The 24,102-nt window shown below is 38.8% G+C and overlaps 1 protein-coding gene across 5 annotated transcripts in view; it reads right to left on the bottom strand.

The window, feature by feature from the left end:
* The window catches only part of Myo9a (myosin IXA), a 159,077-nt gene that overhangs the window by 14,669 nt on the left and 120,306 nt on the right, over positions 1–24,102 (bottom strand). For all 5 annotated transcript variants that reach the window (XM_013012069.1, XM_013012070.1, XM_013012071.1 and 2 more), the window contains 11 exons: positions 21,645–21,868; positions 21,106–21,222; positions 19,031–19,219; positions 17,917–17,964; positions 14,927–15,038; positions 13,562–13,623; positions 10,544–10,736; positions 9,251–9,379; positions 8,056–8,161; positions 7,165–7,296; positions 5,584–5,707 (listed from right to left, as the gene is read on the bottom strand). In XM_013012069.1, the coding sequence (XP_012867523.1) occupies positions 5,584–5,707; positions 7,165–7,296; positions 8,056–8,161; positions 9,251–9,379; positions 10,544–10,736; positions 13,562–13,623; positions 14,927–15,038; positions 17,917–17,964; positions 19,031–19,219; positions 21,106–21,222; positions 21,645–21,868 (1,436 nt within the window). The remainder of the gene's footprint in view (positions 1–5,583; positions 5,708–7,164; positions 7,297–8,055; positions 8,162–9,250; positions 9,380–10,543; positions 10,737–13,561; positions 13,624–14,926; positions 15,039–17,916; positions 17,965–19,030; positions 19,220–21,105; positions 21,223–21,644; positions 21,869–24,102) is intronic.

A 24,102-nucleotide genomic window follows, 5' to 3' on the forward strand; every position in this document is an offset into this window, starting at 1 on the left:
CAAGGCAAGCGCTCTACCACTGAGCCACCTTCCCAGCCCTCTTCCTTTTTTATGACTGAATCTTTTGACTTTTCCCCCCTTTTTTGCTGGTCCTAAGGCTTGAACTCTGGGCCTGGGCACTGTCCCTGAGCTCATTTTGCTCAAAGTTAACGCTCCAACACTTGAGCCACAGCTCCACTTCAGGCTTTTTCTGTGATTAACTAGAAATAAGAGTCCCATGGACTTCCCTGACTAGGCTGGCTTTGAATTACAATACTCAGATCTCAGTCTCCTGAGTAGCTAGGATTACAGGAATGAGTCACCAGCACCCAGCTGACATTTTTCTCCTAGCTAACAATCTACTAGTTTAGCCATAGCCCCAGACCTTTCTGCTTTAGTTTGTTTTTGACAATGTCTCCAGTTTTCACCCAGGCTGGCCTCAGACCACAATCTTTTCATCTCTGCCACCTAAGTAGCTAGAAGTACAGGTGTGTATCACTATGCTGGACCTGACTCATATTTCTGATTTCTTGATATACATGTTTTTGTTTTTACAAATTCTCTGAATATGTTTTGGTTTATGTACAAAGAAGCCCTAGGTATTATTTTATGGTCTCCCTTCTGTTCCGTTACACCTCTAAGTTTCTAGCAATTAAAAGCTATATCATCCTCCCTCCCTCTGAATTGAACCTTGTGGACTTTGTGCTGGCAGATTATTTCTATTAAATTAATTCAGCTCATCCCTTAAGATCCAACTCATAGTATGTATTTTTTTTTTTTTTTTTGCCAGTTCTTGGGCTTGAACTCAGGGCCTGGGCACTGTCCCTGAGCTTCTTTTGCTCAAGCTAGCACTCTACCACTTGAGCCACAGTGCCAGTCTGTTTTTTTTTTTTCTATTTAATGTGGTACTGAGGAATCAAAACCCAGGGCTTCATGCATGCTAGACAAGCACTCTACCACGAAGCCACAATCTCAGCCCCCACAGTATGTATTTCTGACATGGTGTACAGAATTATAACATCCTTTCTCCCTTCTTCCTTTGGGATATGCTTTCAGTAGTCACCTACTCATAGATGTGTCATCCTTGCTCTAAGAAAAATCTATCTATAATTTTCTGAGAGCTTGTACTAAGAATTTATATTTAGATATACATGTATACACATAATTCTTAACATTCTGAGCCAGGCATGGTAATACAGACCTGTAATCCCAGTACTCAGGGGGCTGCGGCAGGAAAATTTTGAGTTCAAGGCCCACCAGGGCTACAGAGTGAGAACTTTATTAGCTTTGTACCTGAATTCTGCAAGGCTAGTATATAGCAGGCTTCTCAGACTGCAACAAAAATACTGGGAGACAGGTGCTTTAATGTGAGAGATCTGATGGTGATTCCCTTTTGGAAGCACCATAATGTTTTCTGTGTCTTTTAAGGCTTAAGTCGGTAAATAAAGACAAACAGAAGATATGCTAGAATGTTAAAATGCTTAAAACCTGTGAATTTTGGCTTCTTTTGAAAATGATGTAGGTCTCACAATTGGAAAAGGATACAGAAAGAAATGGCAAAACATGACTGATGGTCACAAAGGAATTCAATAGAGAATCAAAGTTAGAGAGACTGACAATGATGATGCAGAATGGCTGGCACCACCCTTAACCAACCTGATGTAGGAAAAGATGGATACAGCCCTCACGAGGAGAGGCATGACACTTTATGAAGGATTGTTTGTGAGTTGAAGCTAGGGAATAAAAGACAATATGTGGGGTTTTGCCTTGTTCTCTCTTTGATCACATGCTCCATTGATCTGGATGCTCAAGTGGTCCTAAGGAGAGGCCCACCTGGTGAGGGGAACTAGATGTCATCTGGACAGAATTCCATAGAACTAGCTCAAGACACAAATTTCACTAATTTCCTAACAAAGCAATTTTACCTCAAGATGAGACTACTGTTGAGCTGAACTATCAGACAACTTCCTGACAAGTCTGCTTTCCTATAAGGAGAGGTCCTTTACCCAGGGTTTTTCTGGAAGAATGGTTCATTTGAATGAAATTATAATTATGCATCTAGGCTGGTTCAAAATCATATTCTAATGCCTGTACTGTAATGAGGGTAACGGACTTTAATAGCCAATATGTGTTGGCAGGCATCTACCGCAAATATTTCTTATTAGCACGGTAAGTTAGCAGTAATATATATATGGTAGATGGTGCTCTCCAAGTTTAGTCATAGGTCCTATGGGCATGCCACCAAGACCATTTCAAAGACTCTGTGATGGGACAGTATTTTCATAATGATACTAGGCTACTGTTTACCTTTTCTACTTACTAACATTTGTACTAGTTATATAAAGCACTAGTGGGGGGAAAAAACTCTGCTGGTACCTCTCCATTAATCAAGGCAATGGTACCAAACTTTACTAGTTTGCTACCCTTTATTCAGAGTTTAGAAAGCCAGTTTCATGCCATCAATTTAGTATAAGCTAATTTTATTAAACCTTAACTGCCAAGTTCACTGTTTCATAGAAACATTATAAGACATACAAACATTTTCTGTGTATGGTGAGAGTTAATCATACAACTGCCTGACTTACCAGTTGAATGAATTAGCTACTTTACTCATGAAACAGTCACTAACATAACATAAAGTCTAAATATTTAGACATGAGTATGTACTATGTGTTTTCTTTGAATTTGTATGAAATAAAAATACTTCAGGCTAAATAAGAGACTACACTTGTCTGTAATAAAATCTCAAGGTTTCAAACAAATTCAAGCAAACTATAATTTTTTTTGGGGGGGGGGAGGTCAGTTGTGGGGCTTGAACTCTGGGCCTGGGCACTGTCCCTGAGCTGAGCTCTTCAGCTCAAGGCAAGCACTCTATCACTTGAGCCACAGTGCCACTTCCAGTTTTCTGGTCGTTTATTGGCGATAAAGAGTCTCACAGACTTTCCTGCCCGGGCTGGCTTTGAACCTCGATCCTCAGATTTCAGCCTCCTTGAGTAGCTAGGATGACAGGCGTAAGCCACTGATGCCCAGCGCAAACTACAATTTTTGAGAACGTGTAACTGCTCTGGGAGTTTAACAGCTTTCCACAGGGCGTCACTGCCATCAGTCAGGGTTCAGCTAGAAGATGTAGCTCAATCTGAAAAGGCACCAGCAGTGTCTACAGAAATGCCACAGATGTGAGCCATCAAAGGAGCGAACTGGAAAGGGACTAGCAGAAATGCTGTGTAAGTGAGCCATGAGCAGAGCAAACTGGAAAGAGATTTGCAATATCTATAGAAATGTTGTACAGGTGAGCTGTCAACAGAGCAAACTGAAGCTCCCCCTCATCATCATCTAGATGACTGACAATCAGCTGGGACTGCCGCCTCATCAAGGAGAGCACGTAGAATCCTGCCTTCCCCATCACTCTGCCCAGTCTCAGCATCAAAGGTAGAGACGGTCCACAAAAGGAAGGCAGAAACTCCCTACTCAAGGTTTTAAACCCCAGATTAAAGTCTAGTCACTCCTGGAAGGAGGGAGAAGAGCACTGGATTAAACCTGTGAAATTATAATGGAAGCAAATAAAGCATTTACAACTAAAATGAGACAGTTCATCTGCAACTTATGAAGTAGTGCAACATACCTTAAGGAGGTGATACCCACGTGGAAACGGAAGCTTGGCATGGTAGCTTGAGAGATGGTTACCAGACAGAAATCAAAGCTGGTGTGTATTTACACCTGAATGAGTCTGAAGTAACAATGGAATGAAAGGCACTAAGGAGGCAGCTTGCTATGAACTCTTTGTACGATGGCCCTTGAATACAGAACTCGTCTTATCTTTGTTCATTCTTGTTGTCTGACAAACCTAAGCAGATAAGAACCTTGCATTTCTATGTCTGGGAAGAGGCTGAGAATACAGCAAGTATTTCAAGTCACAAAGTGAAAGAGATTCCTAGGAACACAGATCAGAGCAAAGAATCTGATGCCTCAACGTTTTCAACTTTCCCCTTTAATGACTCAACCCAAGAAGAACTCAAAAGAAGGAGTATTTGACAGAGGGGGGAAAATCATGTATTTTAGATGAACACTTCAACTATACAAAATGGTGGAAGTAAAATGAAGGACCTAAAGAAAGAGATTAAGAGAAAAGCAGTAAAGGTTGGTGAGAGCGGGACCTGAACTCAGTTGAACATGGAGGATGGGCAGGCATGAGTGACAGACAGAGCAGAACACTCTGGATGAATGAGACAATCATGTACAGTGGCTGCGACACATTGCAATATCAATACATACCGAGACTGAACTGCGGGTAATGCTCATAAATCTAACTGCAATTAGTACAGGTTTCTGGATTAGGAAGGACATGAAAAGGAAAGCAGAAGGTTAGAAGGTACATGTCATTGTCCCATTAAAAGAGAAGGTCTGACCTTTTAGTGGACAGATCTATATCCATGTTCTGCAGCACTGGCAACGAAGTACAGCTTGCCTATTTGCTTTGAATGGTAGCTTTGGTAAATGGCTTGTCCCTTTTTGCCTAGACATTAGTAAATTGAGTGAGTCAGCACTGAGCTCCTGAAATATCATGGAAAGTCTCACTTTTTAATTCTGTGGTACCAGGGATGGAACCCAGGGTCTTAAACTTATGAGGCAAGCACTCCACCAACTGAGCCATACCTCCAGGTCCAAATTTCACTTTTAAGTAAAAACTGTTTTCATTTCCGGGGGAAAAGAGATAGTACCCTATAATGGTATGTTTATGTTTGGCATTTCAGAGAAAACCTTTCACTAACGTGGTCAACAGACTTGGTTCAGCACTTACTCTGTGCAAGGCAGCTGAAACAGTAGAGGAAGAGCCAGGGTTACTTCAGTGCTAGTTTAAGAACAATGCAAATGTGAAAGAAACCCCGTGTGGCCCCTGGAAAAGTGGGTTAACAATGCGGAAGGAAGCCTGCTTCCTCTGAGAGACTTTGAGTCTCTGAGTGGGTACTCACCACTACAATTTTTGCTGGGTGATAAATATGCAGTAATAAAACTTCAATGTAGGTCCTACTAATTATAATGGATTAATGTTGAATTTATCTCTATTTCTTTATGAGTCAAATGTTATAGTTCAAATTTAGTTGCAAATGATTAAGCTCTCCTCTCCCAGGAATATTGGTAAGATCACCAAAAACAACATGGCTGAAGGTAGAAACAGATAGAGGAAGAAGTAGAGACAAAAGTTAGGATAAGGTTAACTTTTCAGCTCAAGGCTAGCACTCTACCACCACTTGCAGTTTTCTGGTCATTTATTGGAGGTAAGAGTCCCAGGGACGTTCCTGCACGGGCTGGCTTTGAACCGTGATCCTCAGATCTCAGCCTCCTGAGTAGCTAAGATTATAGATGTGAGCCACTGGCACCCAGCTTTCACCCAATTACTTTGAAAAATCCTGCACTGTCAATAATATATATTCCATACACGTAACTAAAAATGACTAACAGATCCAATATCAGGCATCCATTGCACCCTAACTTATTCCATCTGAAAAAGACTTTGAGAATAATCCTCATTTATATCACAAACACACTTATAAATCTCAGGAAAGCTCCCATTTTTGGCCTATGATTCCATGCCATGCATCTTACCATTGATCTACGAATCAGTGAAAGTCTAGTCTTTGCCTTATTCTCAGCAAATTCCAGGCTACTGATGTCTTTGAGGCGAGCTTTATATTTATTCATTTGCTCCACAACAATCAGTTCCACACAGCTAAAACAGGAGGAAAAACAAAACTGTTAAGAGCCAAAAATAAATAAATCAACTGTAGCATTCACAGACTATTTTTCAACTACTAAAGCCAGTTAGAGGAAGAGGGAAAATCAATACCTCTTTATGAGCTTAGATACACTTTCCTAAACTGTATTTTTTAAAGTAAAAAAAAAAAAATTTTTTTTTTTTTTTTTTTCAATCATGGGGCCTGAACTCTGGGCCTGGGTGCTGTCCCTCAGCTCTTCAGCTGTAGACTAGCTAGTGCTCTACCACTTGAGCCTCAGCCCCACTTCCAGTTTTTTCTGCTTATGTGGTGCTGAGGAATTGAACCCAGGGCCTCATGCATGCAAGGCAAGCACTCTACCACTGAGCCACCTTCCCAGCCCCCCCAATTTTTTTTTTTTTGGTCCGTTGTGGGGCTTGAACTCTGGGTCTGGGCGTTGTCTCTCAGGTCTTCAGCTCAAGGCTAGCGCTCTACCACTTGAGCTGCAACACCACTTCCAGCCTTTTCTGTTTATGTGGTGCAGAGGAATTGAACTCGGGGCCTCATGCATGCGAGGCAAGCACTCTACCACTGAGCTACCTTCCCAGCCCTGTATTTTTTTTTTAAAGAAAAAAGGTCATCCTGAAATATTTCAATTAAAGGGATTCAGAGTTATAAGATCACTAAGAAGATTATAAACTAGATTAATGCAGTATACATTAAGTTGATGAAATGGAATTTAAGACTCAACTAGTCTTGGTGGTGCACACCTGTAATCCCTGCACTTTACAAGGCAGTAGGAACACAAGTTTGAGGCCAGTCTAGGCTATTCAGTGAGACCCTATCTTAAAAACCCAAAGACCCTTTAAAACTAATGATCAATTTAAATGAATTTAAAACGCCCTTAGCATAGTACTATCCAACAATGTCTTAACAATCTTTTTAAGGACACCTGAGCTTACAATACCATTTGCTGTCGAAGTTTAGATAAGTAACTACACCAACTCAAGTCCCTTAGGTCCTGATGACAGCAGGCCTTATATGGTAGACTTTTTTTTTGTCATTAGTCATTTAACAAAACACTAGGAAGTTACATTTCCCTCTTCTTCCAAAACATGCTGAAGTTTGCATAAAATGGAATGATTCTTTTTTTTTGGGGGGGGGTTTCCAGTCGTGGGCCTGAACTCTGGGCCTGGGCACTGTACCTCAGCTCTTCAGCTCAAGGCTAGTGCTCTACCATTTGAGCCACAGCGCCACTTCCAGCTTTTTTCTTTTTACTTATGTGGTGCTAAGAAATCGAACCTAGGGCCTCATGCATGCAAGGCAAGTGCTCTACCTCTGAGCCACCTTCCCAGCCCCTGGAATGATTCTTACAGAAGCAAAATGGTCTTTGGGGTTCAATGGATCACTAAAGCACAATAATTTCAACTACTCTCTTGAGAGTTATTAAAATCATATGCTCTGATATGCTTACGTGGTAGTCTTGCTGATGTCTTGGACACTTTGTAGTGGGTCAGTGGTGTCAGGGCAGCGGAGAATGCAGGGAGCAAATACAATGGCCAGAGCATTTGCAGACATTCGGTTAGTCTCTTCCTGTAGAGCAATCCTAAGTAACAGAATAAAACAAGAACAAGTGAAAAAGGGAGAAAAGCACGTAGAAGAGATAAGAGAAAGATGCCAGGATGACGCTAGCCACTGCATCAGTGTAAAGACAACAATCAGACTTTCCCCAAAGCCATTCCCCAGCCTCTGGAAGATGTGCTTCCACTGTGTTCCTTCAACTGAAGGAACGCTTCCATTGGGTACAGGTAGCTCACACCTGTAATCCTAGCTACTCAGGAAACTCATATCTGAGGATTACAGTTTAAAGACAGCTTGAATAGGAAAGTCAGTGGGACTCTTATCACCAATAAACTACTAAAAAAGAAAAAGTGAAGCTATGGGAGAGACCTAGCCTTCAGGGACATTGCTCATCCCTAGTCTCAAGTCCCTGGACTGGCACAAAATAATAATAATAGGCTTTTTTCTCAGCTTCTGCCACATACTAGGCAGAGTCTATACCCCTTTAGTCTATGTTAACCCACTTCCCACAAATCAGGGCTTCATAATGCCACCAGGAAGCTGGAGCTGCTACTCGGCTCAGAGAAGAACAGGGAAGTAGTTACTAGGCAGGTCCATCTTAGCTGAAGGTTTGGGAGTTGTTAGGGCTTTTTTTTGTTTTGTTTTGTTTGAACAATGCTAGGAATTAAACCCAGGGCCTCATGCATGCTAGGCCAGTGCTCTATAAATGAGCTATATCCCCAGCTAAGGCACCAATTTTACCAAGGGAAGGAATCTGCTATTTTAAAAAAAGTCTTGAAGTTACCTAACTAGATGAAAGATGAGGCGCTCAAGTGTATTCAGATGAGTTCGAGAGAGCTGGTCAATCACAGAGTACACGCCACGAATTGTTTCTTTCCTCTCTTGAAGACCTACAAACAGTAATTGTACCAAGTAAGACTCAATGCCTTCTCTCTTAGGTGCTACTTACTCCCATCTACACTCCTAAGAGAAGGGCTGGCTGTAGAGTCTGGGCAAGGCCATGGTACCTGGTGAGTGGTTGGTCACCACTTGGCTCCCTGTACTCATGAGCTGTCTCCTGGGTTTTCATTTATATCACAGCAGAGGATAGAGATACTTTCGTTTTTCAACCATTATGTAGCAGATTGATTTCTCCTTAAAATTAGCCAACTGCCACATAAATTTATAAATTCTAGGGACTTGAAAACTAGGCAGGCCTTCAACAATATTCTAACTTGGAACAATGTGAAACAAAATTCCACACCTGTTAGGCGTGGCAGGCAGACAGCTTTATACAGTTCCTGCCTAGATTCCCAAGTGAAGTGACTGTCAGCTTATCCTTAAATTTATTTCATCTTCTCATCTGCTTTATAACCTTCACCTTTCAATTTCTTTGTGAGAAAACTTTTAGAACACCACCTTGAGCCTATAAGCAGTCAACATTTAAAGCTGGTCACAGTGACCCAGGACATGTTTGAAACCCTAGCTTCTCAGAACATGAAGATCAGGAGGATCAAGACCCCATCTCAACCAACAGAAACGCTAGTTGCAGTAGCATGAACCTGTCATCCTAGGTATGTGGGAAATATAAGTACAAAGATTACAATCTAAGCTGGCCTGGCCAAAAAGTGAGACCCTATTAGAAAAATAATGAAAACAAAAATGGGGTGAGGGCATGGTTCAAGTGGCAGAGCACTTGCCTAGCAAGCACAAGGCCTTGAGTTCAAATACTGTAAAAAAAGAAAAAAAAGCCAACATTTGAAGCCTATTATTTAGAAGATTTCAAGTTCTAGATTTCCAGGCCAGCCTTGGCTACACAGTTATATTTTGTCTCAAAACAAAACAAAGCCAACATTTGAATAGGTGACAGTATACTAGCAGTTTTGCATTGAGTATCAAGAATTTATCTTAGGATCTGTACGGGACAAATGGCTAGAGGGTAGTCTGGTAATAGATACTAAAGATGGCATTCCCTTCTCAAGTAACCCAGGAAGCCTTACCCATAGCTCGAAGAAATTCTTCATAAAGTTCAAAGGTCATGAGTGGATTAGGCAAATCACGAAGCCACTGTTTGAATACACTTGCAATGACATGTATATTATAGTCATCTAGGTTCACACTTTCAGCATCTATTTGAGAAAATACAGAAAAGGCCAAACAGACACAAAAAAAAGATTCAAATATTTACTTCTAAAAAAGCCTTTTTGTTTTTTAAACTAACCAAATATAACTTTCCACAATCAAATTCCCTGCTTTGGAACATATATTTTGAGGCAGAAACATCAAACCACTGCTAATGTTTCTAAATGCCTGCTAATTTTGTACTGTCTGCTTGTGTACTGATCCATAGGCCACAATTTGAGCAGCAATACTTTAAAAGACAAAGAGAAAAAAAGCCTGAGACATTTCCTACAATCGGCCACTCTTAGAGGTGACATGAGCTTAAGTAATGGGAAAGAAGTACTGCCATCCTGTTTCACTTTATGGCAGGCAGGTTAAGTTTATACAGACTGGATACTGGAAGGATGACTTTCATTTGTGCTGCTCCAAGGCTCAAGAGACAAAATTGACATCTGCCTGTAAACTGGATTAGACCAATTTCTGGCAGGTGAGCCTTCTGCTTGAGTTTTACCAAGCTATCATTTCTCATTGATTCGTTACTAAGAAATGGCATTATGGGTAGCTGGGTTTTTAGCAATACAAAGACAAGCGAGGAATCATTCTTTTCTAACCACAATGAAGCATAGCAGCTGTGAAAGTAATCAGCGGTAATCTCCCGCATATATTCCAGGAGTGAAATCAACCCTATTCACCTTTGGTCTATGTAACTAAGTCTGTACTACCTTAGATTATGGACTCAGGGATACAGGATAAATTCTGACTTGTCATTTACTGGTGCTGAGTAGTTAGACAAGATCTTCTCTAAGCTCCAGGCTCTTTTCATAGAACTATTGTGATAACTATAAAAATCATTTAGCAAGGCACAGCAATGGCAGTCCATTATTAAATTTCCCTGGACTTAAATTTTCTTCTTCATGAATTATAAGATCTACTGGGTTAGTAAAAATATTGTGATATGCTTTCATTACTTAATGCTTTGTACAAATGACATACTCAGTATGTGTGGGACAAATTAATCGTCTTTCTCTAGAAAGACACAAAATGACAAAGACCACATAAAGAACTATATTCTTCTAGCTCTAATTAACCATCAATATGTAATGAAAACTTGAAGAGCCTGAAATACTTATGCAAATGCAAGTATCTGGTATAATTTGGAAAGCACTTCTTACCTGTATCTAGACCTTGTCGAAGCTCCTTGATTTTATTAGTAGACCCAGACTTTCGGTAAATACCTTCTGTATAAAGTCCATGCATTTCAATGTAGTTTATAAGCTTTTCCACCACTAATGGAACAGTTCGGTCCTCACTAGTCAGACGGGACAGTTCAACCCCAAATTGTCGAGAAGACAGCTCTGGATCATACTAAACAGAAGATAATGTTTGTTTCTAAATGCATTCAAACATCTTTAAATATGCTTAGCCAACTTTTTAAGAGAATTATTAAAATCTGGAGGAAAAGGAATTATGATTAAGTAAGAATAACTGAGATGTTATTTTTAATCCAGAAATCCAAACAAAATGAGTGGAGAACATTCAATGGGCTGATACTTCAAAGTCTTTTCAAAAATCTCTCCAAGCAAAGGTGAACTCAGTATGGGCACCATAAGAAAACCCACTTTTTTGTGTGTTGATTCTGGAACTCGAACTCAGTGCCTTACACCCATGACTGGTGCTCTACCATGTGAGCCAAGCCTCCAGCCCCAGCTTTGTGCTAGTTATATAAATTGAGATAGAGAAAATCAGTAGTCAACTCACTTTTATATGAATTAGGATTTTCAAGTAATTCCTGAAGCCTAAGGATGCTTCAAAGATAAAACTTCACACAAGTTGAGCTGAAACTTGATTCATAACCAATGGCAAAGACTACACAGATGGGCCCATGTTCATCTGTCATAGGATGCACGGTTCAATATGAACCAATATAATTTTCATCCTTACTGAATGTTTTTCGGAACCAAGTATTAAAACTTCACCATCAGAGGCTTATTAAATGGTTAGTTTCTGTACTTCCCTAACAGACAAATGATGAAATGATTCTTTAACCATTATGCCTCATGGCTTAAGAGTATACTTTAATATTAGCACAGTCATACCGTCTTTCTGTGGTTAGTCTTTACATACAGTATCTATTTTTTTCCTTCAAACTTTCTATATGATCATAATAAGTTATCTTGCTCATAAACAGGATATACAATTTTTTTTGTATGTGTGTGTGTGGCGGGGGGGGAGAGGGGGAGTCCTGGGACTTGAACTCAGGGCATGGGCATGAGTGCTGTCCCTGAACTTTTTGCTCAAGTCTATCACTACCATTTCAGCCATAGCTCCACTTCTGGCTTTTCTTTGGTTATTGATTAGACACAACTACCACTTTCCTGCTTAGGCTTGCTTCAAACCATAATCCTCAGATCTCAGCCTCCTGAGTAGCTAATATAGATGCCACCAGCACCTGGCTTAAATTGATTTTAACTTAATTTTATTTGGAGTATTTAGCCTATTTAATGTAAATCACCAAAATATTTAAAATTTTATCAGTCTGCTGTTTCTTTTTGCCCAAACTGTTTTATGCTTTTCTCATTGCCTGCTTTTCTGGGGGGGATAGGAGAAGAGAAGGTATAGGACTTTGAATTCAAGGCTATATGCTTACTAGGCAGCATATTTGAGCCACATGTACAGCCATTTCTTGCTCTGATTATTTCTGAGATATGGTCTTGGTTCCCACCCCGCCCCCACCCCCATCCCAGCCTGGACCATGATCTTAATCTCAGCCTCCTTCATAGCAGATGAAGGAAAACACATGAGTGCCACTATGCCCAGCTACTGATTGAGATGTAAGTCTTGAAACCTTTCTGCCCAGGCTGATCTCCAACCACAAATCTTCCTGATCTCTGTACCTCAAGTAGCTAGGACTGCAGGTGTGAGTGTCACTGTATCTGACTTCTTCTCCCCATTCTACTGTTTTTAGTTTGTATATTATATATATATATATATATATATATATACATACATATATTAGTTGTTTATAATACTTAGTTGTATATTATATTTAGTTTTATATTTTTACTACATTTTTAGCACTTACTTCAGCAATATAAACAATGTTTATGGGTTGTTATAGAACTATTTAAGTAGTTTATATCCTCTTGGCTCAACTTTGGTAGGACACATGCACCTAGAAATGCATCCATTTCTTCTAGATTTTCTATTTTATTTGAATAGAGACTTTCAAAGTATTTCCCATGAACTTTGGATTTATTAGTTATAGGATGCAGCAACAATTTAAAAATGTTATTTCTGAGCTAGGCAGCTCTTCTGCCCAGTAATTCTAGGTACTTGGAAGGTAGAGACTAGAAGGATTGCAGTTTCAGGCCAATCTGGGCAAAAAAGATCACAAGACCCTACACCTCAACCATGCAGTGGCACATACCTGTCAAAACAGGTTACAAGGGAAGTGTAAATAGGAATGCCTGGGCATAAACAAGAAATTCTATTTGAAAATTAATGAAAGCAAAAAAGGCTGAGGACATGGCTCACGTGAAAAGAGTGCCTTGCATAGGAAGCAAGGTCTTGAGCTTAAAACCCAGAACCATCAAAAAAATAAACAAAAATATGTAGAAAAGGTAACTGTTGCCAGGCACCAGTGGCTCACGCCTGTAATCCTAGCTACTCACGAGGCTGAGATCTGAGGACTGCAGTTCAAAAGCCAGTCCGGGCAGGAAAGTCTGTGAGACTCTTATCACCAACTAACCACCAGAAAACCAGAAGTAGCACTGTAGCTCAAGTGGTAGAGCGCCCGCCTTGATCTGAAGAGCATGGGGACTGCTCCCAGGCCAGCATTTAAGCCCCATGATCGACCAAAAAACAAAACAAAACAAAAAAATGAAATAGTAATTATGCTGCATGCTGCTGTTTATTTAATCGTGGCATATGACTTTAAGGATAATTCCTAAGATGTCTGAAAGCAGTGTTTTCCAACTGTGGTTTGTAAAATAAAAATTCAATTTCACATCACTTATAATAAAGGTAAACAGTTTTGGAAAATCAGCTCATTATATATGCACATCCCTACTTACATATACTGAATCAAACAAAACTGTGACTTCATAGGTTCTCAGGCTTTGATTTCAATTTCTTCCTGTGGGACAGAAGAGACTTACAGACCTGATGTTTATTGAGTGATAGCATCTCACCTTTTTAGAGCACTTGGCTGTGGTTTTCAGACAGCACTTCTTGTGACAAGCATACTTACATACTGAAAAACAGGTTAAAAAGGAAGTTTTACAAGTCTGCAAATCAATGACAACTTTTTTCAAGGTTACAACTTCATTTTGGATACAAGTTTTTTCTTTAGATATACGACTACTATAGTGTCACATATAAACTGTGCTCTTAGCAACTAAAAAAGGAGTTTAAGCTGTTCTGTGGAAGAAATGAAGTTGAAATAACATGTCCAAATATTTCTAGTCAATATCAATGGGAAGCTTTTTCTTTCAAAATCACCTGTCCTGCTCCTACACTTACCCCTCACCTCCAAATTCCAACATGATATTTATCTATCTATGTGGTTTGATATACAAATAAGTGCTAGATGCTCAGCAGCCCACTAAAATGCCAGATACACCTATTAAGTATCTTTTCTATGGGTAAGAAAGGCATTACTGTCAAAGACCCTTAAAAGAAGAGGAAACAATTGGGCAGTATCTTAAAATATAGAAAAATAGTTACTTGTTATCTCTAAATGCTCAGAATACTATGAAAAAGACTATGATATAGTAAAACTTGTGATAGGGAAGATGAAGTAAAGAAGAATAGATTCAGGAAGTGGCAGATTCCCACAGAGGCAGGGCAGGTGAACAGGAAGGCACTCGAGGACAGGGCTCTGAGAACCAACTCCTTCCTAATTATCTCCTTTATTCTGTTCTGGCCCACTAGTAAAAGCCAAGTCTCCTAGAATAATCGATGGCACTAGATGTATGGAATTATGAACTGGTGATGTATGGGATTATGAAAGTAGAAGTTCCACTGTAAGCTAGAAACAAGTTAGGTTACAAAGGCTTTCTACACACCTTTTAGGATCTATATATTCTGTTGGGAAAGGATTATTATAGAACAAGATACCTTTTGAGCTGTAAGCTAAGAATTCTATGCATTGATCCATCCAGAGGTCTACCTACAAATATTTACTATAACAGTGAAACTTATGACAAATATGCTTCCTCATCTTTTTAGAAACCTAGAAATTAGTATTTAAAACAATTTCAGGTGGAGGTATGTGTTATAAAAGACTATTAAATCTGAGTTAGAGGATAGCTAATTAATAATGATAGCAGAATAAGAGCTCTTTGAAAAGCTAACATGTTAGTGGAGACCAGAATTAACTAGATATAAAATCATGCTAACATCTGGGAGAAAAGCATTTCAGAATGACTGAGCTGCAAGTACAAGGCTGTGACTGAGTAATATTAAAATATCTTGTCTGGACATAAAGAGTATAGACAAGAGTCAAGCAGCATGAATTTATTGTTTCTTGTTAAAGAGAACATTAGAAAACTTACATTTGCAAACAGAAGCTCGGTCCATTATCCATATTAAAGAAGAACAGTATTCACAGTATGTAGGAATGCTATATTGGGTAGCCTTGAAGATGTGGCCATTGTGTTCTTCTACCTGCATAAAAAAATTAGCTATTTATAATAAAGGCAATACAGTAAATTCTGCCCTATTGTAGTTAAGCAAAGGGGACTTCATTCTCTTAGGAGGACAATTATCCTCTGAGAAATAAAATAGTTGGTCATCAAATAGAGAAAAATTTGGGGGGGAGGGGTTAGTACTACTGAGTCTTGAACTCAGGACTTCATGCTTTCCTTTGGCTTTTCCACTCAAGGCTGGCACTTTACCACTTGAGCCATATTCCACATGAAGCTTTTTGCTGGTTAGTTGGAGAGAGTTTCATCCTGAGAACTGAGACTACAATTGTGCCAACATATGACAAAAGGAGGTATTAGTCAACATTTTTTGAAAATTTATTTAATGTCTGGCTTAACAAAAGATACCATAAAAAAAAAGATAGCATAGTCTCCATTCTTCTTCTGCCCTCAGCTATTGTAGGATGCAAGTCAGTTTGAAACATATATAAAGAGAACCCAAGCACACAAAGATATGAACTGGAAAATGGAGTACTATTTCTTTTGGTGATACTGGGATTCGAACTCAGGTTTCAAGCTTACTAGGCAAGTGGTCTGCCACTTGAGCCATGCCTCAACCCATTTTAATTTCATTTTCAGATGGTGTCTCATATTTTTGCCTGAATTGCAATCCTATTTATGCCAACCATGTACCTGTGAAGTCAAGGGCTTTCAACCATGCCAGTTTACTGGTTAAGGTGGTATCTCTGTAACTTTTTGCCAGGATTGGCTTCAAACTACAATCCTCCCCATCTGGATATGAGTTTCTTAAGTAGCTGGGATTATAGGTATGTGCCACCTTTCTGGCTGCAGGATTTTTTTTTGGGGGGGGGGTCTGTGGTGGGGCCTGAACTCTGGGCCTGGGCGCTGTCCCTCAGCTCTTCAGCTCAAGGCTAGTGCCCTATCTCTTGAGTCACAGCACCACTTCTGGCTTTTTTCTGCTTAAGTGGTGCTGAGGAATCGAACCCAGGGTCTCATGCATGTGAAGCAAAGCACTCTACCACTGAGCCAACTTCCCAGTCCCTGCAGGAATACTTTAATAATCACTTCAGACAATGTTATTACACCAAATGTTTACAAATGATAGTTTTTAAATTCAAGTATACAGCCAACAAATATACTGTCTTACACCGTGTAACACCTATAGTTCTTGGCTTCATTAACATTTAAAACTTTGCATGGAGCTCATCTATAATTCCAGCTACTTGGGAGGTTCACAGAGGTAGAAGAATCACAAATTTGAGGAAAGCCTAGGTAGAGCCAGGGAGACACTTCCTCAGACACCAATTATAACCCAAAGAGCTAGGAGCATGGTTCAAGTGGAAGAGTCCCTGCCTAGAATGCAGAAAACTCTAGCTTTAATCCCCAGTGCCACCAAATAAACAATCTTCACTTTTAAAGATACCACTAAGGAAAAGAAAGAGTAAGCCACAGATCCAGACTGTATTTGCAAATCACTTATCTGATAAAAGGCTACTATCCAGAAGCACAGTAGGGTGACACAATTAAAAATAAATAAATAAATAAATAAACATCTCTTCACATAAGAAAAATAGTCAATAGGTACACCGAAAGATGCTTCACCTAATTAGTCCTGAAGAAAATTTAAACCTATAATGTAAAACGTAAACATGCAGACATGTAAACAAGAATATACCACATCATACCAACCAGAATTTCTTTAACCAAAATATGTATGCATACATGAAATGTTGTTGAGGTTGTTAGGAGTTCTCTGGGCAACAGGCAGCTTCTAAAAATTATCTTATAACCCAGAAATTATACCTTCATGTTTACAGCCAAGAAAACAGAAAACATATGTTCATAAAAGCACTGTACGAGAATGTTCATAGCAGCACTATTTGTAACAGCCAAAAAGAGAAAACACCCAAATGTCTCTCAACTGGTGAAAGGATAAATAAAACGTGGTGGAAAGGGCTAAGAGTATAGCTGAGTGGTAGAGTACTTGCTTATTCAAGGGCCCAGGTTTGAACCTCAGATCATCATCACTAAGAAAAGGCTAACTACTGCTATAACAGCATGGAAAAAACGCAGAAATATTCTAAAAAGTCATGTGCAAAAACTATATATTATATGATCCCATTTTCATGAGCTATTCAGAAAAAACAAAAATACAGAAGATCCATTTAGAAAAGAGATCATATTTGTAACATTATGAGAAAGATTTTCAGTTTTCTGCCATTTTAGGAAGGCAACAATTAAAAACATTTTGTCACTGGATTCAGAGCATATCTGTCATTCAAAATTTTTGTACAAATTTGTGGAGTACCTTTTCTTTTTTTTTTTTCTACTCAAGGCTAGCACTTTTCCACTCTGAGCCACAGCACCACTTCTGGTTCTCTGAAGACTAGCGCTCTACCACTTTTGAGTCACAGTGCTGCTTCCGGTTTTCTGGTGGTTAATTACAGATAAGAGTCTCATGGACTTTCCTACCTGGACAGGCTTTGAACCTTGCTCAGAGCTCAGCCTCCTGAGTAGCTAGGATTACCTATTCTTAAAAAGTATCTACAGAGCCGGGCGCTGGTGGCTCACGCCTGTACTCCTAGCTAATCAGGAGGCTGAGATCTGAGGATCGCGGTTCAAAGCCAGCCCGGGCAGGAGAGACCGTGAGACTCCTATCTCCAATAAACCACCAGAAAACTGGAAGTGGCGCTGTAGCTCAAGTGGTAGAGCGCTCGCCTTGAGCTGAGGGACAGCGCCCAGGCCCAGAGTTCAAGTCCCACAACCGACAAAAAAAAAAAAGTATCTACAGATACATATGCTTGAAGCCACTTAAAAGTCTACAGTTCCTTTTATGTTACTTTAAATTAAAAAAAAAAACATTAAAAAGGTTCACTTACTAAATCTGTTTCTTTTTTCCTTCTTTTCTTTCTTTCTGTTTTTGGTACCTGCCAAGGGGTAGAGAGAAATACAGAAATTGAGATAACAAAGATTAATATAACATGTTACTTCTTCGTAAATGTCAAGAACTATCTGTTCTTAAGTAATAAATATTCCTCAAGAAGAACTGTGCAGTACTAATAGCCACAGAATGGCAGAATACTGCTGTTTGTTCTAAACCTCAGTTCCGTCAAGAAGCCACACCATTACTTTATTAGCTAAATAGCTCTAAAAAACTATCTACCAGCTTTCTGGTAGTACCAAACACAAAAAGAGTATCACTTGGAAAATGAAAAAGCTCTTTTCCAACCACAATACAGAATAATCTAAACCTCCTCCTTTAAACCCAGAAATGCACAAAATAAAGACCTCAACATATCCATAACATAACTGTCAAGGACTGCTTCTCCTTAGAAAATGATTTAAGATGCTTGTAAACTTGCATTCCTATAAGGCAGACTATCTGCAAACACAATACAGCAAAATCCATACAAAACACTGAAGTTCCTCTTGATATAAGCAGAAGCCTCACTGTTCCCTGGGGTAATGAGAAGAAACCCACTTGGGACTTGACCAAGCTACAATGTGGATCTCCTATTAGTCATTTATTTGGTAGGGCTAAAACAGAATTAAATAGCAAACAATACGATCTGAGTTCATAACATGCACTTAGAAAATCAAAGTTGTTATTAATGTTATCTAGATTTCCTGACATACACATTTTCTTACAAACTAATTTATGAGTCCTAACATAAAGGCCACCAGATAAAACAACGACTTACATACTTAACAATTATTTTTCTAAAAAGAAACATGGGTTCTGATCTCTATTAAAGCTGAGAACATAATCTTGAGGGCCCAAAATATGTATTAACTCTCATTTTAAACTAGTTGCAGAAGTTGAAAGTCTTGAAAATTTTACTACAAAAGAATGGAGTGTGGAGGATGCTAAGTAATGATAAATGGACAAGTTTTCTGAAATGATTTTCTAAAACACAAGATATCCTAAACAGACTTTCAAAAAACTCATGATACAATCCCTTTAGAAATCAAAATAAAGCATTTCATATTTACCTTTGTGGTTGTGCTGTCTGCAGTCTTGAATTCATTCATGTATTCATCTAAAAACACCTTAAAAGTGTTGACCCAAACTCTAACTGGAGATTCACTCCAATCACGCTGCTCAAGCCTCATAGTCTTTTCCAGAATCTGCTCAAAGAGGGCATAGAGGTCTTTGTATCGTATGCTTTTCCCATCATCCATCTAATAAGAAATAAGAGAAGAACTGTAGGTTTTATGAAGCAATTCCTTTTTTTTTTTTTTTTTTTGCCAGTCATGGGGCCTGTACTCTGGGCCTGGGTGCTGTCCCTCAGCTCTTTCAGCTCAAGGCTAGCGCTCTAGCACTTGAGCCACAGTGCCACCTCCGGCTGTTTCTGCTTATGTGGTGCTGAGGAATCGAACCCAGGGCCTCATGCATGCAAGGCAAGCACTCTACCACTGAGCCACCTTCCCAGCCCTGAAGCAATTCTTTATGTACAGAAGGTAATGAAATTTTGGTAATTGTTACAATAAAGGTCAAGGACTTGAGAGTTTTCCTAATGAACATGCCCAAGAGGTCATTACAGTACGGAATGGAAGCAGAATAAAACCATAGCAGTATTAGTAAAAGACTCAACAGTATAAACAATGCAGTAGTGAGCAAGTCCCTGAGCATTGCTTTCTGAAGTCTGGATTTGGAATTTATTTCTAAAGATTATTTGCAACCCTTTGAATAACTAATCTCACAAATGAACCTTTTTTAGACAGTTCTACTCTAAAATTAAAAGAATTTTTACTTGGATTTCTGTCTAAAATACAAATTAGATAATATTTTCTTTTTCTGAAGAAGAGTGACATGCATGTTGCAAACAAATCTAAAAGGAACTCCTTTTTTAAATAAAATCTGGAATGGTTATAAAAAAGAAGAGATTCTAAGTGACTAAAAGTATATACACTTAAATTTTATTTTGCTCTCATCATATTTAGATTAGAGATTGGACATTTTTGATACAGTGTTAGAAAACAACTACTAAGCATATTTTCTCTTCCTGTGTGATTCAAAGTGCACTAAAGAATCTAACACCCCTGAGTTCCCAAACTAGGAAATAGAGGTACAAAGCAGTTAATGAGATGCATGTCAAAATATCTGGGCAGAATTGGCAAAAACCTGTCATTTCTTAAACCTAGTAATTTGTCATAAGCTTATTACTTCTGTACGAGTCTTGAAATTCCTGTTAGCTCAAACTCCATAGCTCCTGTTACAGTAAAAAAAAAAAAAATTTTTTGGGGGGGGGTCCGGTCGTAGGGCCTGAACTCTGGGCCTGGGTGCTGTCCCTCAGCTCTTCTGCTCAAGGCTAGCGCTCTACCACTTGAGCCACAACGCCACTTCCGGCTTTTTTCTTATGTGGTGTTGAGGAATCGAACCCAGGGCCTCAGGTATACAAGGCAAGAACTCTACCACTGAGCCACCTTCCCAGCCCACACTAAAAAAATTTTATGCTGAGAAAAGTGTAAAAAGTAGAATAGACATTATAGTTTTCCTGACTTCTTTGCATTGTGAATTAAAGAATATGCTGAACAAAAGAAAAACCCAGTTATGAATTATTTTATAAAAAGTATGTGAGTTCACAAATACTGATTTAATATTTAGTATTATTGTATACTTTAATATCAAAAATAAAATTTGAAAACATGTCAATTGTCATGTGAAAGTACAGAGTAAGTGCAAAAATGGTACATGCTGATAAATAGAATTCAGTGACCACATACTGCCTAAGTCCAGGGGGGAAGAATGCATAATATATTCCATATATACAGTTGAAAGAGTTGTTAGAAGTCTAATACTAGAGAGCAAGTAGGCAAAACAAAATCATATCTAGAATATACCAGCATCTTAGTATGAGAAAAATAAATGGGGGAAGGGAAACCCCAAGAAATTCAGAGACAGTATTAATCTGAGATCTTAACATACATTTCCTCAATTATCCATAGAACAAAATCAAAGAACTGGATAATTCTCTCATTGTATATGGCTCCTACAGTATCTTCTAGAACATCATCAAATTATTCATATGCTGAACTACAGTGTCTCCCAACATGGTGTAACTTACCGCCAATGCAGATGAATAAAAGCTGAAAATATTCTGTCGAAATTCTTTTAGGGCTTTTTTAAATACAACATCTACTAGTGTATCCTTTTTGCTGTCCTCATTATCTAAGTCATTTATCTGGGGATCATAAGAAGAAACGAACACAATTGACTAATTTGAAAGAGGGAAATGTGACAGCAGAAAGGTGTTATATCTTTAAGTGTTCTGAAAGTAAAAGCCATCTGATATATTATCACTGCTCAGTAAGTTTACACAATTTAACACCGTATGATTCTACAGTTCTGTTGCTAGAAAAACTACAAACATGCAAAGACAAACTTGTAAAAGGTAATGTGATAATTATAACAAGTCAATAGTAAAGCCTAAATGTTAAAATTGTCCACCTAATCTGACAAATGCACATCCTATCACCTCAACTTTCTCATCTGAAAGAGAACAAACTACCTAGATTACTGAAACACATGTCACCATCATCTCTAGAAGGGTAAATACTCTGAATCCAAAGATGCTCAGAGGTGTAACTCAGCAGGAAAGTGTACCTTTTTCAGAAGAAACTCATCCATGCTTTTTAAATCACTGGCACTTGCTATAATTTGGATGGAGTCATTTTGCCAGTGCACAGAATCCACAGCCACACTGCTGATCTTTACACCCCGTTTGCGCTTTGCCTTTGGGGAGGGCTCTTTGTTCTCTTTGAATTCCTTCCGGCAACTACCAGGTAGTTCTGGACTCAGAGGAGGTGTTGGATGATGCTGAGCTAATTCTACAATTGAAGACAGAGTATCCAGAAGGATGTAGTAGTTAGTAAAAAAAGATCAATCATATTCACATGCTTAAGTTCCTTTGGAAAACAAATGCAATTATCAGAAAAGTAACATTCAGTCTTCACAATGTTCAAGAAAATGAATTAGAGAATAACTACTTTTTTTGGGGGGTCCCGTTGTGGGGCCTGAGCTCTGGGCCTGGGCGCTGTCCCTCAGCTCTTCAGCTCAAGGCTAGTGCGCTACCACTTGAGCCATAGCACCACTTCCAGCTATTTTTTTTTTTTTTTTTTGCTTATGTGGTGCTGAGGAATTGAACCCAGGGCCTCATGCATGCAAGGCAAGTGCTCTCTCTTCCCAAGCCCCTACAATAACTTCTTTTTAATGACTCCCAACATGCTGAGGGGATAGAAGTACAACATACAACCACACTAACACACTAAATACTACTGATCTAGTTGTAGCTGTGCTGTATGATTTAATAAATTACCAGCCAATAATAAGCCCAACAAGCAGTGGAGTTTGAAAATTACTCTTTTTTTCTTTATGGTCTACAACATGACTATCAGTGGTACTATCTGGTGACAGCTGGAAATTTGTTAGGGAGTTAGGTAACATCTGGCTTATTTTTGCTTGAGTATCTTTAATATGCAGGATTTTGATTCTCACTTAATTCCTGGCCTAGACTGGCTTTGTACATAGTACTGAAAAGCACACTTTTTATCTGTAACTACTTCCATTGGGAAAGATTCCATGCAGCCCACTCATCCAGAAGCCGACTTGGCTTGTAAAGCCAAGAGAAAATGGTGGCTCTCGGTTTCCCAGGCTTCCTATACATTTTCTCACCCTCTGACACCTCTGATAATGAAATAAATGTGTCTCCCAGACATTAAGTGTCACTTCTGGCAGGAATTAAACTCAACCTCAAATATAACACTAGAATAAAGAGTATAAAGATAGAAGTATATTCAAACTGATAGTAACTGATTCAAATTTTGTTATGTAACTTAACAAGTACCTTATTTACTTCATTTGGAAAAATTAGTATTATATTATAAAACAATGGTTTTTTTAAAACTTGTCTATAAACTCACTGTAACACTAAAAATAAGGAAAATATCTTGGACTAGGTATATGGCTTAATGGTAGAGTGCTTGACTAGCATGCATGAGGTGCTGGATTCAATTCCTCAGTACCACATAAACCAAAAAAAAAAAAAGGGAGGGTAGGATATATCTTAATATTTTTTATCTAAATATAAATAAAAGCCTATAAATCCTAACTTTTAAATGCAGTAAAGTCTACTTATACATATTTTAACTGATGAGCCTTAGACTTCCTGCTTTTCTTGGGAATCTGCAGTGAATGATGTAATTAAAGAAAATGAACTTAGAACAATTACTACTGATCAGATATTAAGAAAATGAACACCACAGTAATTCATCAGTGGTGAGGAATTCAAAGTTCTCTAAATTAATCTTTAGCATCTACTTTATTACCAGTTTTATCCACAGAAAATGGTCAGCTGATAGATACTAAAAAGGAGTCAGATTATACCTTTACCTTTCATCAGAGCTCACAGCTGCCTCTGCTACAAGCCCATCTTCTCCTATGTAGTTTGATCATTTTTTCTCATATACCCCAACTTTCTCCATGAGAAGGTTTTGTCTGTTACAAGTGAGTCTATTCTCTTCCTAAAAGCGAAGAGATCCTATGGCCTCTCTATTTTGGTCCCTACCACATTCCTCACCTCTGATGTACATCCATGTTGAAGGTGACAGACTACATAGGAGCTAAAAAGAAGCACACCTGAGAAAGGGATGGGGTAATCTTCTAATGCTGGGATTACTGGAATTATGGGAGAGTTAGTGCTCACTGGTGGGTAGTTTCAGATACATTATTATTCATGCTCCCTCAAGCAAAAATATTAGCTACCTCATAAAGTGCAACCAGTAGGTACAACTACAACAGTGTTAAGAATTTAGACTCTGGAGATGTCTAGATTCAGTTATTTACTCTTCTAATTACTTTTTTGGGAGGTCAGTTGTTGGGGCCTGAACTCTGGGCCTAGGCACTGTCCCTTAGCTCTTCAGCTCAAGGTTAGTGCTCTATCACTTGAGCCACAGCACCACTTCCAGCTTTTTCTGCTTATGTGGTGCTGAGGAATCGAACCCAGGGCCTCATACATGCAAAGCCCAGCCTTCTTCTAACTACTATTATGTATATCAATAATTGA

Source organism: Dipodomys ordii, unplaced genomic scaffold (assembly GCF_000151885.1).
Source record: "Dipodomys ordii isolate 6190 unplaced genomic scaffold, Dord_2.0 Scaffold15, whole genome shotgun sequence".
Lineage (NCBI taxonomy): Eukaryota > Metazoa > Chordata > Mammalia > Rodentia > Heteromyidae > Dipodomys > Dipodomys ordii.